Below are 17,103 nucleotides of genomic sequence, written 5' to 3'. Positions count from 1 at the left end.
ACGACTTGGTGGTCTGTGCTCATCACAACGCGGCGCCAGGGATGAAACTTCATGGACACTGCTCAAGATTCAATCCTCACTATGTCTGTTCCGAATCGTTGTCGTTGACTGTGAGCTTCCTTTCAAAGATGCCTCCGTTCCACTCCTTTCTCATATTTGCTGGTGTTCTATTTCATGTTGCATATGGTTATGTTGATTTTGGCTCCTTGACTCTCCCTGTTGAACCCCTTTACCAACCGACTCCGCGACCGAACCAATTGCTGGGTGACTATGATCTCCGCCACGAGATTCTTCCGTCGATGATTACAGCTGTCGCGCCTTCAGTGACGATCGCGGCCAACGGCACCCACCAGACCATGTACAGCCTCCATTACCATCACTACTTCATCAAGACCCGGCAGGGTAGAGGAGTGTTCGACAAGCGAGGAGTCTTTTCCGGCGACCCGCCCATTGCAACATGCACTCCCTGTGGAGGTGAAAGCGTCTCCTCTACTCCCGCCGGCACAACTACATCGACATTGCCATGCACAACCCACACATATCATGTGAGTCTGTTTCCGGTCATTCATCCTTATCTCAACTGCAGAGACTGACGAGGCCTTCTCAGGGCGTCTTTAATTTGCCTCCACAGACGACAACTGCGTCCTGTTACGACACAGACTATAGCGGCGTATTCCAACCCAGTACCTCGTCATCGAGCGGCCTGCCGTGTTGTTTCACGATCCCTGCCTCTTGTCGGACCAACAGCACAATGAGCAGAACCACCAGCACATCGTTCATGGCGTCGACTGGAGTATTTAGATCGACAACCACGTCGACCACAACAGCACCCAGCTCCACAACTATAACTTCCAGATCTTCCCTCCTCACACCAAGCAGTACGAGCGGAACCTCCTCTCGATCCCAAGGGCCGATACTCATCAGCGGAAGCACATCTACATCTGTAGGAACCACCGTCACCGTCATCAGCGGGACGACCGTGATCGTCTCAACGACATCCACCTTGACGCCGAGGTTGACATCCACCACCAGCTCCGCTGCGGCCTCCAGCCAGCTGTATACTTCTACGCCACTGTTGAGTTCCTCAACCCGCACCACCAGCTTGTCAATCATTGTCATTTCAAGCACGACAATCACAATAACAAACTCTGGCGACGCCACTGTTTCTTCGACAGGGGGAAGTGGGACATCCACATCATTATCACCATCATCATCATCATCATCGTCCTCGTTATCTACATTAACCATCATCACAGGCACTGCGTCGAGCTCGTCGTCCACTTCTTCGACGTCGTCGTCGACCTCAGTCATCATAACCACCGTGCCCAACACCATCATAGGATGCGGCGAAGCTTCTGGCAGTGGGATCGTTAGTATGTGTGCTTTTCTTTTGGGATTTTCCTCTTACGGTCTAATCAGATTGGATCGAAACAGTTCAACTAACTTTGGAAAAACACAGTGGGGACAGGCACGGTGTATCTAGGAGGCACGCCGATTGTCACCTCAGGGACCGCCACTGGTACGTACACCGAGGTTTCAAAGGTTGCAAGTTTCTGACTAACTGTCTCTCTCTCTGTCCCTCTCTCTCCAATCCAGGCTTTGCAAGCAACGTCTCTGGCTGCGGCACCATCATCGCCACGTCAGGCACGTTTAGCGGATCCGCCGAAATCACAGGCTGTATGTGTATTCTCTGTCGATAGTGGCTCGTAATCACCAGGCTGACTCGCGCGCCGCACAGGTGGTTCCGGCTCCGGCTCCGGCACATTGACTGGCACAGGGACCGTTTGGCCAGCATTTGGTGGAGGACTGATCTCGGTGGTCACATCGGGCACGGTCACGGGCAGTGGCAACTTCAGCGGTTGCGGGATTTTGGTACGTCTCACACTAGTGTCATATATTTGAAAAGGTCCTTCGAACGCTGATTCTGTGGTCTTTTCTTGCTTGCAGACCGGCTCCGGCACTTTCGTGGCGACGACGGGCTCTCCCGTGATAGTCTCGCCCTCGACTACGCCCACACCGACTTCCCGACCCATCAGGACCGTCAGCGTGTATCTTTCCTACTGCCCAGACGACGCCGAGGGCACAAACGGCATGCTCCGCCTCGCCGGTGCTGACTCGTCCAACGTGACGAGAGGGGACGGCGCGGGCGACGGCATGACCTATTCCAACACCACGTCACGCTATTCCTCCCCGTCGAGCTCGAACTCGAGCTTTCCCCTAGGTAATTCCACCGACGCCAACCCGCTGTGCCAGACGTGTCCCAACTCCGTCGGCATCTGCTGCCCCCCAACCGTGTACTGCTCGGCCGACGACGGCAAATGCCCGCTCTACGCGCTGGAGAACTCGGGCAACACCATCAACGGCTATCTGATCGCGCAGGTCATGAACAGCTCGGCACCCGTGGCTGGACGAAAAAAGGTCCGGGCGCTGGAGAAGAAGCACCACGTCGGACAAGATGACGGTCTAGACGCGTCAGCGACTCTCCCAGGTTTCGGTGGCAAGGACCTCTTGGATTTGGACGCCGGAGTGGAGAGGCAGTTGCAGAGACATAGAGAGAAGAAGAGGGCGCATAAGAAGCAGTTTTAGGGGGAAACCCCTGTTGGAAGGGGAACCGGGCCGTGTTTCTTCGGCCTCGTTCGGATCTTTGGTTGTCATTGCTGTTATACCCTTTGGCCTTCTTCTCTGCCTCTACATAATATTCGCAGCCATCAGATTTGATACACTAGGCCTTGTTATGCTGTACGGCACAAGTGAAAAAAGGAGTACCAGGAGCATGTTCTGACTGTGTTGTGTCCAGCTGACCTTATAGCTGTTTGATGGACCCATTAGATGCGGACAATGTTTCTTATGGGATGCGTTGCTGCCTCGAGCGCTCAGAGACGCTCTGTCTGGATGGAAATCAAGGCTAGGATGTATCGGATCACGCAGAGCTTCTCAGTGCTTCAGGCGCTACTTCAAGTGCTGTGATAGGTTGTAGCGTCTCGAAGCTGGTCTCGGAAACGTGAGAAAGCAGTGTGCTTTCCCCATTGCTCATGGTGTCGCTAGACCGGTCCTCTGTCTCCCACATACGCACAAGGACATTGGGCTTCCATACGCTGTAGAAGCATTCTCGAATGTCATAGATTTTGGGGTCGTTCGGGTCGATAGCAAGGCTCATGAGGCTCGCCAAGCACTGTAGGAGTGAGTATACTTGGATTTGGAATTATGTAGATACTGAACGATGTGGGGTTCACTCTCTGCTACCTGATGTGTTTAGTGCAGATTCTTTGCATTCTGTACCTGTGCTCGGTGTTATGTACAATGGCAGCTTCCTTGGCTGTTCGCAATGCCATCAATTCATCTTCTGTCTCTAATGTGACAGCTTGGAGAGAGACGATTCTACCTCTTTCACATCTCTCCGCGCGATACTCCTGTCGCAGCGAGCCAGAACATCGTGTTGCTTGCGGCGTTTGGGCTCTTGCTTCTCTCCACTGAGCAGCTTCGTCTACTATCCTGCTCTTACGGCGATGGCGAAGGAACTGCACACTGCTCTGTCCAAGGTCAATTTGACCATTGCCACCGTCTCTGTCACGACGAAGGGGATCTTACAATGATGCTCAGATCACAGAGTCTTCCGAGCGTGCATCATATATGGGCATTCTAGGGTGCGGCCCAAACGTTGCACCAGGTCTTGGACCTGTGCTCGGCGGCGTCCTTGCTGAGAGGGCGAGATGGCGCTGGATTTTCTGATTTCTGGCCATTTCTGGCGCTCTCAGCCTTGTGCTCATCGCCACCCTGCTGCCAGAAACAGCGCGTAACATTGCCGGGAATGGTTCGCGTCCCGTCCCTGTCCTGAACAAGAGTGTTTTACTTCTGTGGCGACAGCACAGGCACAAGAAGGCCAGTCTTTTCAAGCTTGGGAAAGCCATACCGAGCAATAAATGTTTGTTGAGATACCCATTCGCAATTACAATTGCAATTGCACCAGAAACATCGCCGCATTTTATGAATTGTATGTATGTCTAGTCCAACCCTCTCCTTCACGGAGTGTCATTGTCAAAATTCCATCGCTTGAACGCATCACAGATAGCCCCCGTCTATTTGATCTATATCTATATTCTATGTCTATATTCGTCTTTGCCATGAATCGTTACCCTCTTGCCCACAAAGGAAATCCTAACACTCAAAGTCCCACATGTCCAGCAACTTGTCCATACCGTCCTCTTGCCCGGTAGCGTCGTCTTCGCTGTCCTCGGCGGCAGCGAAAACCTTCTTGGGGATCTTGTACTCCACCACAGGTGGTTTCTTCTCCTTCTTCTTGAATTCACTCTCGAGCAGGGTAGCGTAACCGTGGTCGAGAAAATCCTCGAGGTTGTACTGCTGTTTTGTGAACTGCTCTGATATGATCCGGGCAATGCTCGCTACTGTGGGGTGGTAGTGTGACTGGCAGGTCTCCAGTTCCCACAGGGAGGAGTCGATGGCATTGGTGAGCTGTGGATTCGGTTCGTTCGGGTCGAACGGGTCGTTGCCCAGGTTGTGTTTGAACTTGGTGTAGGGAGGGTATGGATTGCGGTGGATCATGAAGGTCGTGGTGGGGTGCTGTTTGAGAAGGTTGTAGATGAAGGGGATTATGGCCACGATGCCGGATGGAGGGGCAAAGAGACTGAGACGCGAGAGGCGCTTGATGAAACTGGCAATGGTTGCAGCCGGCAAGTGGTTTGTCGGAGACAGGAAGATATCGAGGTGCCGCAGCACCCGACTGCGATATTTGCTGTGTAGCAGATCTCGGTCAAGAAGTGCATACAGTCGAGGGTAGAAGGAGGGGTAGTCGAGGTTCTTTGTGGTGATGAGGTGGAAGAGGCCCGTGAGCGCCGGCACCGCGAGACTCAGGTCCCTCATGTCAAGACTGTCGGTGAAGAAATCCATAAGAATTTCAGGACGGCGGAGGCTGTCGATGGCCTCGGGCGATTGAAGCTGCTTGAGCAATTGCTTCCGCTGTGGTATCGTCATAGGAGCAGCAATTTGGGCCGCGTACGAGTCCGTGGCCGTTGACGAAGGCATGGTGGGCAGAGGCTGCTCAACAATAGCGAAGGTGGGCGAGAGCGATGGAGAACGGATGCCCTCGAAATGAAAGATGTGAAAAAATCACCACCCCTCCGTGCTTAATGCGGCCGTTCTGCCCTTGTTCTCACACTCCCAACGTGTGTGTTAACATGCGGTGACATGCGGCATTGCGGTTCCCTGGCCCCAGCCCCTCTTCGCCTCGAAACATTTTTTGATGGCGCCAATTTATTGCCAAGCACTAGTCCACACATGGACTAGCGCGATCAGACTCAATTGCAAGCTCTCGTCGCCGTGCGCCGGACTACAAACTTCTAACGTCAGGAGCTCTCAGGTCGACTGTTCAGGCTACAAACACCACAACAATGGCGTCTAGACTGGCGAGGAGTGCTGCTGGTAAGTCCCGCACATGCACTGGAGCTCGACATGGTCCAAAGCAGAGCTGACATCGAAGTTCTAGGAGCCAGCAAACTCCGCGCATCGACTTCTCTCCCAATCCGTGCCCTTCCAACCCTCGCTGCAAGCACGCCCTTGACCTCTATCCGTCATCAGTCCTCCTCGAACGTGCCCTCGCAAGATCCGAAAAAGACAGCTCAGTCCATCGTCGATGCTCTCCCAGGGTCTTCCCTCGCCAGCAAAACCGCCATTCTTTCTGCCGGCGCTGGAATCTCAGTCTGGGCAATCAGCAATGAGCTCTACGTCGTGAACGAGGAGAGCGTCATCGCTTTCTGTCTGCTGTCCGTCTTCTACGGCATCTTTAAATACACCGGCCCCATGTACAAGGACTGGGCGGATGGCCAAGTGCAGAAAATCAAGGATTTGTTGAATGAGGCGAGAACGAACCATGCCAGTGCCATTAAAGAGCGGATTGAGGATGTCAAGCCCTTGAGCAATGTGGTCGAGATTACGAAGCAGCTGTTTGATGTTTCCAAGGTAAGGCATCGAAACCCGAGATTCACCTCCCCTTGCCCATATACAGAGGTTGATGGTTTCTTCCAGGAAACTGCAAGACTCGAAGCTCAGGCTTTCGAACTCGAGCAAAAAACCGCTCTGGCTGCTGAAGCCAAGAATGTTCTCGACAGCTGGGTCCGTTACGAGGGCCAGGTCAAACAACGACAACAGAAGGAGTTGGCCGACAGCATTATCGCCAAGGTTACGAAGGAGCTCGAGAATCCCAAGGTTTTGCAACAGATTTTGAACCAGTCCGTGGCGGATGTTGAGAGGTTGGTGGCTAGCAAGAGCCAGTAGACGAGGAGAGCAGTGTGGTTAATCTGGCGGGTTCGATGAGGAGGCCAGATTGTTGACGAAGGTGCTAGGTGGTACGTTTCCAAGAGTGCCTCGGAGGGGAACTGGTGGACTGGCATTCAAATGTTGTACATAAAATACCTCTCTTTAGAAGTCTGGAGGAAAAGAGCACATCAATTTCACCCGTCTATCTTCCTGAGCCGCCGGTCTAAGTCCAAGTTTGAACAGTCAAGTGACCTTCCAACGCCTCGCTGGAGGGTATCAAACAACTAGGTACTTCTCTGTCACTTCTCTAGCCATCTCCGAATTTCCGCTCAGAGCATACATCGTCTGAATGGCATACGCCGCTTCCATCGTGAAGTCCTTGTGTTTCGTTTCTGTGTTTGCTTCGCTGTCCGCACGTGCTGTAGTGGCAGTGGCATCAGGGGCTGAGAGCTGATCAGATGCGACTGTGAGGGATAGCATCTTCTCGTATGCCCGCACGGCGAGATCCGACAGGCCCAGCATGTGCCAGCATCTTGCACGGTTGAACGCAATCTCTCGCTCAATCAACAGCTCCAGGCCGTTCATGTCCTGTGCGGTCACATGGTCTGCGTCACCATCACTGTTCTGCTGTTCTTGCAACAGCTTTCGCGCCCACCGTCTCCTCGCATCGGCATAATCCTCAAAGAATGCCCAGCCCTGCAGCAACCACATGTGACGATTCTCGCTGTGCTTTCTGAGCGTCTCGTGCATATAGCTCAGTGAAATACTGAGTAATAACGAGGGGTTTTCAGGACTGAGAGAAAGGGCACGAAAAAAGTATGACAGGGCACTAGAGAAGCCACCGCCTGCATACAGCACATGGCCGTACAGCGTTAGAAGATCGACACTCATTTCCTTCAACTTTGTGATATCTTGATGTTGATTCTGCTGGCTCTGCACGATATTTGGGCGAGAACGAGGCGATTCTTCAGCATCGTCCCTGTTGTGCGAAGGGAAATCCGTCCTACCCTGCCGCATGAAGTCCGGCACCGCTCCATAACCTTCTGGTTGATAATCAATAGGCAAATTTGCGTCCATTTGCACAATTTGTTTGAAAAGGAATTGTTGCGACGCGCGGTTGCGAAACACGGCACCGGGCCGAGCGAAGACCAAGTTCATGGCGGCAAAGAGACGATATACGTCAGAGTTAAATTGAAATGTTCGCAGAAACCATCGTAGCACAATGTTGGACAAGGCTTTGTCATCTTGTAAGGCAAGAGTGCAGGCGAGATATGTGATATAGATATGCAGGAGCGCTTGTTGGTCTTGGTTCCAAACCACACAATCCAATGCAGCATTGATAATGGTGTAGCAACGATGCTCGGCGTCTGCCTCAGGGAATTGAGCCAGGAGGAGGGCATACTCGAGAAAAACATCCAGCCAGTCTGAAAAGGCGATTTCACGATATTCAGTAGGCATGGACGATTCGACGGTAGGGATGGGGAAATCTTGATCCACTTCGACGACGTCTTGTCCATTTCCTTGCTCTCTCTCCCATCTTTGGCGTGAGCCAGCATTGATAGATTCCCGGTAAATGCCGTCCGAGGAATGACCTTTCTCCTTGGAGTAAAACAGGCGGTTGCTTCGGAAATCCGTGATGAGGGAGTCAGCACAGTCCATCCAGGTATTCCTTGCTATTTCGTCGCCGGCCCTCATGGCTTCTGAGTTGTAGACCAGCTCGCTGTAGAGTCTGTTGATCGTTTCTGTTCGGTGGGTCTCTCTTTCTTCTGCATTCATTCGTTTCGTCCTGGTTTTGGCTTGCGCCCGTGACCGTGGTGGTTCCCGATCCTTTCTCCTCCGTGCCACATTGTGGGCCGTCTGTCTGGCGATCTCACCGTCCATTGTTGGCAGCATTGCGGGCCTAGTTTGACCAAGTTCAAACTCCTCGCGTAACTCCTCGTATTCGTCTTCCGTCCCTTCTGTCTCTTGGTAGTTTGTCCCTTCCGTTAGCATCGATAGTGCCTTTCGGGTCCTGTACGTCCTCTTCTTTTTTTGGAGTCTGCTCTCGATACGATCAACTGGTGTGCCACCAACAGCCTCGCCAGGAAGGTTGAATGCTTCCTTGAGAGCCTTCTCTGCTTCCTCACGAGCCAGACGTTGTTCTTTGCGCTCGTATTTGCGTCGTTCAGTCTTAGGAAGTAAGCTGTCAGCCACACGAACAGCTTCACGAGCATTCTCCATTGCCTTTTCTTTGTCACCAAATTCGGCGTAAAGCCTCGAAAGGTGCGTCCGTGCTTCGACACATTTTTCATCTCCAGCCTTGGCCTCTTCATAGCACTCGACCGCCTGTAGCTTATCGCCGCAGACATAGGAGGTGACTGCGATGCCCAACCAAAACTCTGTGTGTGAATATGCGTTGGTGTCCTTCAGAGCCTCATAATAACGCAGTGCCTGGTCGTATTCTTTGGCTTCCTGCAGGGCTTGGGCAACCTCTAGGAATATATCTGGGTATTCATACACAATGGCGCCCTGATCCCTGGCTTCCGGTTCAAGCCATTCAAAATGTGCCAGGGCCTCGTCCAAAGCATTCCGGCCCTGCTTGAGACGGAGGATCCCTAATCTAGCTCTCAGTTCCAAGGGAAGTCCTAAACCATAAGCGTCCGGAGAATATTTGCCGGGTATAAACTCAGGCACCAACACTCGTCGCGGTTCATCTTCTGAGTCAAACTCTCGGTCGTCATCAGTAAAATAATCCCAGTAGACCTCTTGTTCTCGGCCTAAAAGCCACCTCGATAACTGCTTTAGAGATCTTAAAGCATTCGTGATAGCTAGATCAGGAGGTTCTTCCAGAGCAAGGATTTGCGCGTAGACCAGAATGTCGGCCCACGTGAATGACTCCTGGCCCTCAAATCCATTTTTCCGGTAGTATCTCAGGGTGTCCTCGTAGAATTGTTTCGCTCTTTCGAGATCCCTTGTTTCAATGCATATTTCGGCAATCTGTCTCAAGACGCTAGAATTCCGAGGCATCCGTTCCAGGATAGCTTCCAGGTCTTTCAAAGCTTTATTGTAGTTTGACAGCTCTCTGCTGACGGCTGCTCGTTGAAAGCGGGCTTCCAGGTGGTCCCGGTCTGTGTGGATGATTCGTGCATAGCAGTAACTGGCTTGCTGCAAGGCAGTCTCTCGTTTCCCCTTGGACCTTTGGAGACAGGCGTTGGCCGCTTGAATCCATACTTCCGGATCTGTTGGTATAGTGTGAGCACCGCTGAAAAGTGCAGCAATGGCCTTTTCGTCTTCGTCCCGAGAGAAGTATATCTCGGAGAGTAGGACATGAGCAGAATAGATTTCTGGATTAATCGCAATAGCCTGCAAGACTAGGTCAAGCGCTTTGTCACTGTCTCGATCATCAATGAAGGCCGTCGTAGCGCGGCCATAGAGTTCGTTGAATTCTGGCCCAGGGTCGATCGCTGCCCGTGGGCCAATTTTCATCCCTTTGCTCCAACCACCCCGAGGACCCGTCCCCTTCTTGCGTCGCTTCCTGGGCTGAGTACCCGACGATGCCAACTTCGGTCGACCTCGCTTCCGTGTTGTAGAGATAGGTGGGCCATCTGCGACCAAGTCCGAAGGTAGTCCGGGGATGTCGTAATCGTCAACAGAAGTGTCACTATCTTCTTCGACAGGAGACCGCTTCGTGCCCAGCAGTTGCTCTTCATTCTGACTCGATCGCCCATCACGAGAGATGCCCGGATGGTGCAGCTTGGTGGCAGGGAACGGAATGTAGCCTTCAGGATTATCCTGAGGTCTGTGGGCTGAAAATGGAGGCGCATGCTGCGGCTGATCCGGAGACAGCTGGGGATAAGAGGGGGGATTTAGCACGTATGAATCAGATGCGAGAAGTGGCTGAGAGAATGCAAAGCTGTCCTCGGACCGTGACGCCGGGTGCAGCAGAAACGATGCATGCTCGTGGAAAACAACTCGTCTTGCAGACAAGGTCTGCTGCAGTAACGTTGACCTATGCAGCGAGCCGGGTGCGGGTGGATGGTGAGGCCATTCTCGAAGAGGGTTCACCGGGCCAAGAGGCAGCATTCCATCTGGTCCGACTGAAGGGTTGACAGTCGTCGCGTAGTGAGGAGTAGACGAGGAGCCATCACCTGTCGCATGTGACGACTCCTGAAGGCTCAAGTTGTTCATCTCGCATGGCTATGCATCTGTCATCAGCCTTGTGTGGATCGGGCGACGCGTAGGTTTGGTGGTGTTTGGGATTGTCTAACTTTTTTGCGGCAGTAAAAGCAGAGACTCCGTTGGATAGCCTCAGTTAACCCAATCGGGCAATTTACTCCGAGGTGTGCGAGACGAGCAAAGGCACGAGCAAGGATGAGTAAGACAAACAAGGGTTGGCACCATTGGAAGATTGAAGCCGACCAACCCATGGTACACAGCAGAGACTTTAGGGACTACTACTGTTGCTACCAACCATCTCTACCAGGGGTCCTTCACTTGTCACATTTTCCACATTCGGGGCCACCCAATTGATCTGCACATACACATCGCCCAAGACGGCGAAGAACAAGGACTCTCGCCAGGACTTATGAATAGCCGTATCTATAACGAAAAGTGGCCGGGGTGGGGGGGGGGGGGGGGTCTCGGATGGTGCTCTGCAGTTCTCTTCTGCACATCCGATGCCTTCTCGACCCGGCCCCTCTTTCAGCATTATCATCATAGTTACGTGAACCCCACCTCAAAGAAGGCCGCTCGCTCACTTGAAAAACAACAGCCTCCCCACACCCAGCATGTTGAAGGCTTCTCCTTTCTGACATTTCCGTGTTTCCTCTACACTCTCATTGTGGACTGCAGCCTTTGTTGAAACCAGCCTTCTCCGACCCAATCCATCAAAATGCCTGCCGACACTGTTGGAAAGGTGATGCCCAGTGCTCCAAGATCCCCATGGGTTCATGTGCTGACTCTTCCTATTGCCAGACTATTACTTGCAAGGTAAACACTGGCCTTCTTCTCCCGTCTCCCCCGACCAGACAACCCCTGACTCTGTCCAGGCTGCCGTTGCCTGGGAGGCTGGCAAGGACCTTTCGATCGAAGACGTTGAAGTTGCTCCACCCAAAGCCCACGAAGTCCGCATCCAGATCTACTACACGGGAGTTTGTCACACAGGTATGCTGCACCTGCTGCGGGTAAGAATCGGGAACTGAAAGAGATGCCAGATGCGTATACCCTTTCCGGGAAGGACCCGGAGGGCGCGTTCCCTGTCGTTCTGGGACACGAGGGCGCGGGTATCGTCGAATCAGTGGGTGAAGGTGTCACATCCGTGAAGCCTGGGGATCATGTTGTTGCGCTCTAGTACGTCCAGCTCCTCTCTCCTGCGCCGTTCAACCTGAAACTTACCTCTGGCAGCACCCCGGAATGTAAAGAATGCAAATTCTGCATTTCCGGCAAGACCAATTTGTGCGGGAAGATTCGGGCTACCCAGGGCAGAGGTGTGATGCCAGATGGTACCTCGAGGTTCAAGTGCAAAGGCAAAGATCTTCTGCATTTCATGGGCACTTCAACTTTCTCCCAGTACACGGTCGTCGCCGACATTTCCGTCGTGGCTATCACCGATAAGGCTCCGATGGACCGCACATGCTTGCTTGGCTGTGGCATCACCACCGGCTACGGGGCAGCAGTGATCACCGCCAACGTGGAGAAGGGCTCCAACGTTGCTATTTTTGGCGCTGGCTGTGTTGGTCTTTCCGTCATCCAAGGTGCCGTTAAGAACCAAGCGGGCAAGATTATTGTGGTGGACGTCAATGACAAGAAGAAAGAATGGGCTGAGAAGTTTGGCGCCACAGACTTTGTCAACCCGACTCAGCTGAACGGTCAGACCATCCAGGAGAAGTTGATTGAAATGACAGATGGTGGGTGCGACTACACCTTTGATTGCACTGGAAACGTCCAAGTCATGAGAGCTGCTCTTGAAGCATGCCACAAGGGCTGGGGCCAATCCATCATCATCGGTGTTGCCCCTGCCGGCGCTGAAATCTCCACGAGACCCTTCCAACTGGTCACGGTAGGTTCTCATTATCTTGCGCAAGCTGAGAAGCTGCGCGGCGTTGGCACAAATAGACTGACAAACCTTTCCAGGGCCGTGTCTGGCGAGGCTGTGCGTTTGGCGGCGTGAAAGGTCGCACTCAACTTCCAGGACTTGTTAAAGATTACATGGATGGAAAACTCAAAGTCAAGTAAGTGCCCACGAACCCCTCGGTCCACGTCTGTTCATCTCTGACCGCTTGCTCAGCGAGTTCATTACGCATCGCCAGCCTCTTGACAAAATCAACGATGCGTTCCATGACATGCATGCTGGTGACTGCATCCGGTGCGTAGTGGACATGGGCGCAAAACAAGGGTGACTACACTCGGGGGAAAGCAAACTTTGAATTGTGATGAAATGAGATTTCAAGAAGCCTATATGTAGTCCGCGTCGCGGTTCCGATGGTGGACAAGAGATGTTCAGTATTGATGGCGCCGGGGATACGAAAAGAAATTACCTTCGCATGTATCTTGAGGATCAAACATAGCAGACCTGCCTTCTTTCAACCAAATCAAGTCAAATCAAGCCCAGTATTGCTGTCTGTTGGTCCTCGTAAAGCTCACTATCACCACACCACATGAAGTTGTTCTCCGCATCACCAATCAGATGGCAGTACTCCTCAATTGTGTCTCTTCTTCACTCACCGATACGTGCCACCTCTTCTTCTCATTCTCTCCTTTTTCTCTCTCCGATTCACACACCCACTCCCGAGCAACCACATGCAAGACATTCCTTCTTCCGAAGCTGGGGTTGCGTGCTTGAATGCCAAGGCAGATCTCCGAGTGCTTGCAATCGCAACTTCGGCATTTAAAAGTCCGCAGTCAAGACCGGCAAATCGAACAGAAGAAACCAAACGGAGCAAAGGACTGGGCGCGAGAGCCACCTCTGACAGCGGCCTGTCGGTTTCTCGCTCTCTCGGTCCGAAAGAAACCTGAACCAGTGGGCGCACGTGGCAGATATTTCCCGAGAGCTTTAATGATGTTGTACTTATAAGTACCTAGTTAGATGCTGGTGCGAGGCTTGGTTAGAGTTTGGTGGTTGCGCAAGAACTCCGGCACACCCGAGGAAACCCCTTCGTACCCCTCTGGACTGCCCCCCAATCATTCGATGGCCTTTCAAGGATGCCTAAAACTTCCTTCCAAGCCCTGGATTCCAGGAGTGGCTGACCCGCTACAGCGACCATTTGGCGGTCTAGAATGTGCACAAGGCCTTTCAAGTCGAAAGGATGAATCTTAGAAAGCCGGCGTTTATTGACCCTCTCTTCTATCCCCGAGCTCTTCAAACACGTCTACATCTGACACCTCCAGTGTCACTTCCAAGCTACCAACACTCGCCGTCTTTCTCTCCTGTTCATGGTCAATCAAACATGCCCCAATAGTGCTCACCCCTCATCGGCAATATTCGCTTGATTTGAGGTCATCGCCTTACCATCGTTAATGTCGCCGTCATCTTGACTAGCCGCCGCTTTCACAAAGCCCCGTTGTTTCCTTGAATTCCCCCTCAAATTTAGAAACCCGTCCGTTTCCCAGGGCGGACGACATTTCAAGATGCGGCGTCATGTTCCCAATCACCAACAGCTCACAGCGCCGCTACTGAGCAAGGATTTGGCCCAGCCAATGAATGAGGAATCCGAATATGGAAGTCAAGGTCCAAATCAAACCATCGCCTTGGATTTTCCTCCGGGTTTGTCCTTGTATCCTGTGCATCAGCATGGCTTCTGATAGTCAACAGCAAGCTGGACATGGGCCAAACCATATAGTGGCAAGCAGTCTCTGCCTCAAACCATCGCACATCGAGGTTTCAAGGCCGAACACCCTGAAAACACCCTGGACTCTTTCAAAGGTGCCGTGCAAGTTGGCGCCCATGCACTCGAGACTGACATTCATTTGTCCAAGGACAATGTGGTTGTTCTCTCTCACGATGCAGATCTGAAGCGGTGCTTTGGCAAGAAAGAAAAAATAATCGACTGTGACTGGGACTATTTGAGCACCCTTCGCACGACCAAGGCCCCTCACGTACCTATGCCACGTCTCCGAGACTTACTTGAATACGTTGCGCAGCCGGGCATGGAGCATATGTGGCTGTTGCTCGATATCAAATTGGACAACAACTCGGACGATGTAATGAGACTGATAGCACAAACCCTGGCGTCGGTGGATCCTGGTCAACGGGCCTGGAAGGAAAGGGTGGTTCTCGGTATCTGGGCTGCCAAATTCCTGCCTCTATGCATGAAATATTGCCCAGGCCACCCGATATCACACATTGGATTCTCGACCATGTACGCCAGGCAGTTCCTGAAGGTCCCGAATGTGTCGTTCAATATGCTACAGAAGAGCCTTTTTGGTCCTTTGGGTGCCCGATTTATGAGCGATGTACACAAAGCCAATCGCCCGCTCTATGCTTGGACGTAAGTTTTCACAGGCATGCCCAAAGCCACGACCTCTGCTTCAACGTACCTCGAAGAATATCACTGACGTAACGGTGACTGCAGTGTCAATGACCCCAATCTCATGAAATGGTGCATCCAACACAAGATACAGGGAGTCATTACGGATGATCCTAAAACATTCAAGAAGATTTGCGACGAGTGGGACGAGCAAAGAGAACCAGAAGCCAAAATCACCTGGGTCCAGTGTCTCTACACGTTGTGGGTATGGATTATGATCGCGATTTTCTCAAGACGCTTCAGGCGCAAATTCCCAGAGACGGTTGAGCATTTCATTCAACAGAATAATCTGAGATTGAAATCTGTCGACACCATCAAGGAGTAATCACCCGCCATCATTTGAAAAGCTATCGGATAGACTGTGGATAAAAGCAAGGTTCCTGGTATTGTGACATGGTAGAATACCATGGCAAGACGGAACACCACTCTATGTACAAGTTTTATAGAATCAAGAGATTTTGTATTGGTGCTAATGTGTGCTGGACGACAGTCCCTTGCTATGATTTGCTTAAACCCCCACACCCCACATCCGGACGCGTGAAATTTAGGTACGCGTTGGTTGACGTCCAATTTGTTATTTGCCAGTATCAACTGCCATCAACCCGCCTTACAAATGCACCGGTCTCGTAACAATGCCTCGCGAGATTATCACCATCCAAGCAGGCCAGTGCGGTAACGCAATCGGCTCCCGATTCTGGCAACAACTATGTCAAGAACATGGGATCTCTCGCGATGGAAACCTTGAGGACTTTGCTACCGAAGGCGGTGACCGCAAAGATGTCTTCTTCTACCAGAGCGACGACACACGTTACATCCCTCGAGCCATCCTCATCGATCTCGAACCACGAGTCATCAATAGCATTCAAAGTGGCCCCTACAAAAACATCTACAACCCGGAGAATTTCTTCATCGGCGAACATGGCATGGGCGCAGGGAATAACTGGGCGGCAGGGTACGCGGCGGGCGAGAGGGTTCAAGAGGAGATTTTTGACATGATTGATCGGGAGGCTGATGGCAGCGACTCGCTCGAGGGATTCATGCTCCTCCATTCGATTGCCGGCGGTACTGGGTCGGGCCTCGGGTCATACCTCCTCGAGCGCATGAATGATCGGTTTCCCAAGAAGATTATCCAGACGTACTCGGTGTTTCCAGACACTGCGACGGGCGACGTGGTGGTTAATCCCTACAACAGCTTGCTCACCATGCGGCGGTTGACACAGAACGCCGACTGTGTGGTGGTCCTCGATAATGGTGCGCTATCGAGCATTGCATCAGAAAGACTGCATGTTCAAGAGCCTTCGTTTCAGCAGACGAATCAGCTAGTCTCGACAGTCATGTCAGCCTCTACAACGACGCTGAGATATCCTGGATACATGCACAATGATCTGGTTGGAATCATCGCGTCTCTGATTCCTACACCACGGTGCCACTTCCTGATGACCGCTTATACTCCGTTCACCGGGGATAATGTGGACCAAGCTAAAACCGTGCGAAAAACCACGGTGCTTGACGTGATGCGCCGCTTGCTCCAACCGAAGAATCGAATGGTATCCATCACCCCCTCCAAATCCTCTTGCTACATTTCCATCCTCAACATCATCCAAGGCGAGGCCGACCCAACCGACGTTCACAAATCCCTTCTGCGCATTCGAGAGCGGCGAATGGCAAATTTCATACCCTGGGGTCCAGCCTCGATCCAGGTGGCTTTGACCAAGAAATCTCCGTACCTACCAAACACGCATCGAGTTTCAGGTCTCATGCTAGCAAACCACACCAGCGTGGCTACCCTCTTCCGGAGAATAGTGGTGCAGTACGAAAAAATGCGGAAACGAAATGCCTACTTAGAGCAATATAAAAAGGAAGCGCCATTTGCTGAAGGACTCGCCGAATTCGATGAAGCGAAGGAGGTCGTGATGGGCCTGATTGGTGAATATGAGGCGGCAGAGAAGGACGATTACCTTGATCCAGACGCTGGAGAAAAGAAAGTTGAAGGAGCTTGAGGTCGCCGACTCCCGGCCGGAATCCGACAAAAGACCTAGGGCTGTCGGAGTCGGCCACTGACATGACAGCGAGACGGTGGTCTCTATGACAACCAATCGACCAAACGAGCTCACAGCAGCATCGGCGATGGGGAAGAGAACTATCTTTCGAAGTGTGTGAGGTGATGGTTGAAGCATTAACGGGGAAAGAAATGGTGTTGCCCGCCGATGTCGCATACATATTTGGGTCGTCTCTAGCATGATTGTTTGGGCGGGCATTTTCCCTATGCTTGCCCTGGTACTGGATCGGCCCAGCAGAGGCCGCGACCAGGAGAAGTGGGAATATGCAG

The 17,103-nt window shown here is 52.3% G+C and overlaps 9 protein-coding genes across 9 annotated transcripts; 6 read left to right on the top strand and 3 right to left on the bottom strand.

Annotated features, from left to right (window-relative positions):
* Window positions 1–128: 128 nt before the first annotated feature.
* Window positions 129–593, top strand: AYO21_05196 (hypothetical protein; the record flags this gene model as incomplete). The annotated part of the gene is made up of 1 exon (XM_022655166.1): window positions 129–593. The coding sequence occupies one exon, from the start codon at window positions 129–131 to the stop codon at window positions 591–593; it is 465 nt and encodes a 154-aa protein (XP_022512447.1).
* Window positions 594–660: 67 nt separating this feature from the next.
* AYO21_05195 (hypothetical protein) lies at window positions 661–1,311 on the bottom strand (the record flags this gene model as incomplete). Its single annotated transcript, XM_022655165.1, has 1 exon — window positions 661–1,311. One exon carries the CDS (start codon window positions 1,309–1,311, stop codon window positions 661–663), a length of 651 nt encoding a protein of 216 aa, XP_022512446.1.
* A 30-nt stretch (window positions 1,312–1,341) lies between these two features.
* Window positions 1,342–2,586, top strand: AYO21_05194 (hypothetical protein; the record flags this gene model as incomplete). The annotated part of the gene is made up of 5 exons (XM_022655164.1): window positions 1,342–1,369; window positions 1,460–1,519; window positions 1,597–1,677; window positions 1,739–1,872; window positions 1,948–2,586. The coding sequence occupies 5 exons, from the start codon at window positions 1,342–1,344 to the stop codon at window positions 2,584–2,586; spliced, it is 942 nt and encodes a 313-aa protein (XP_022512445.1).
* A 1,569-nt stretch (window positions 2,587–4,155) lies between these two features.
* AYO21_05193 (hypothetical protein) lies at window positions 4,156–5,040 on the bottom strand (the record flags this gene model as incomplete). Its single annotated transcript, XM_022655163.1, has 1 exon — window positions 4,156–5,040. One exon carries the CDS (start codon window positions 5,038–5,040, stop codon window positions 4,156–4,158), a length of 885 nt encoding a protein of 294 aa, XP_022512444.1.
* A 365-nt stretch (window positions 5,041–5,405) lies between these two features.
* AYO21_05192 (hypothetical protein) lies at window positions 5,406–6,288 on the top strand (the record flags this gene model as incomplete). Its single annotated transcript, XM_022655162.1, has 3 exons — window positions 5,406–5,436; window positions 5,501–5,973; window positions 6,040–6,288. 3 exons carry the CDS (start codon window positions 5,406–5,408, stop codon window positions 6,286–6,288), a joined length of 753 nt encoding a protein of 250 aa, XP_022512443.1.
* Window positions 6,289–6,546: 258 nt separating this feature from the next.
* Window positions 6,547–10,437, bottom strand: AYO21_05191 (hypothetical protein; the record flags this gene model as incomplete). Its single annotated transcript, XM_022655161.1, has 1 exon — window positions 6,547–10,437. The coding sequence occupies one exon, from the start codon at window positions 10,435–10,437 to the stop codon at window positions 6,547–6,549; it is 3,891 nt and encodes a 1,296-aa protein (XP_022512442.1).
* A 703-nt stretch (window positions 10,438–11,140) lies between these two features.
* On the top strand, window positions 11,141–12,647 carry AYO21_05190 (S-(hydroxymethyl)glutathione dehydrogenase; the record flags this gene model as incomplete). The annotated part of the gene is made up of 7 exons (XM_022655160.1): window positions 11,141–11,164; window positions 11,224–11,238; window positions 11,298–11,412; window positions 11,463–11,598; window positions 11,653–12,307; window positions 12,382–12,479; window positions 12,536–12,647. 7 exons carry the CDS (start codon window positions 11,141–11,143, stop codon window positions 12,645–12,647), a joined length of 1,155 nt encoding a protein of 384 aa, XP_022512441.1.
* Window positions 12,648–13,875: 1,228 nt separating this feature from the next.
* On the top strand, window positions 13,876–15,099 carry AYO21_05189 (hypothetical protein; the record flags this gene model as incomplete). The annotated part of the gene is made up of 3 exons (XM_022655159.1): window positions 13,876–14,011; window positions 14,060–14,735; window positions 14,820–15,099. The coding sequence occupies 3 exons, from the start codon at window positions 13,876–13,878 to the stop codon at window positions 15,097–15,099; spliced, it is 1,092 nt and encodes a 363-aa protein (XP_022512440.1).
* A 307-nt stretch (window positions 15,100–15,406) lies between these two features.
* AYO21_05188 (tubulin gamma chain) lies at window positions 15,407–16,774 on the top strand (the record flags this gene model as incomplete). Its single annotated transcript, XM_022655158.1, has 1 exon — window positions 15,407–16,774. One exon carries the CDS (start codon window positions 15,407–15,409, stop codon window positions 16,772–16,774), a length of 1,368 nt encoding a protein of 455 aa, XP_022512439.1.
* Between the last annotated feature and the right edge of the window lie 329 nt (window positions 16,775–17,103).

The sequence above is a fragment of the Fonsecaea monophora genome, assembly GCF_001642475.1.
Source record: "Fonsecaea monophora strain CBS 269.37 chromosome Unknown Scaff32, whole genome shotgun sequence".
Taxonomy (NCBI): domain Eukaryota; kingdom Fungi; phylum Ascomycota; class Eurotiomycetes; order Chaetothyriales; family Herpotrichiellaceae; genus Fonsecaea; species Fonsecaea monophora.
Note: the sequence above shows the minus strand (reverse complement) of the source record. Positions and strands in the feature narration are given on the sequence as shown.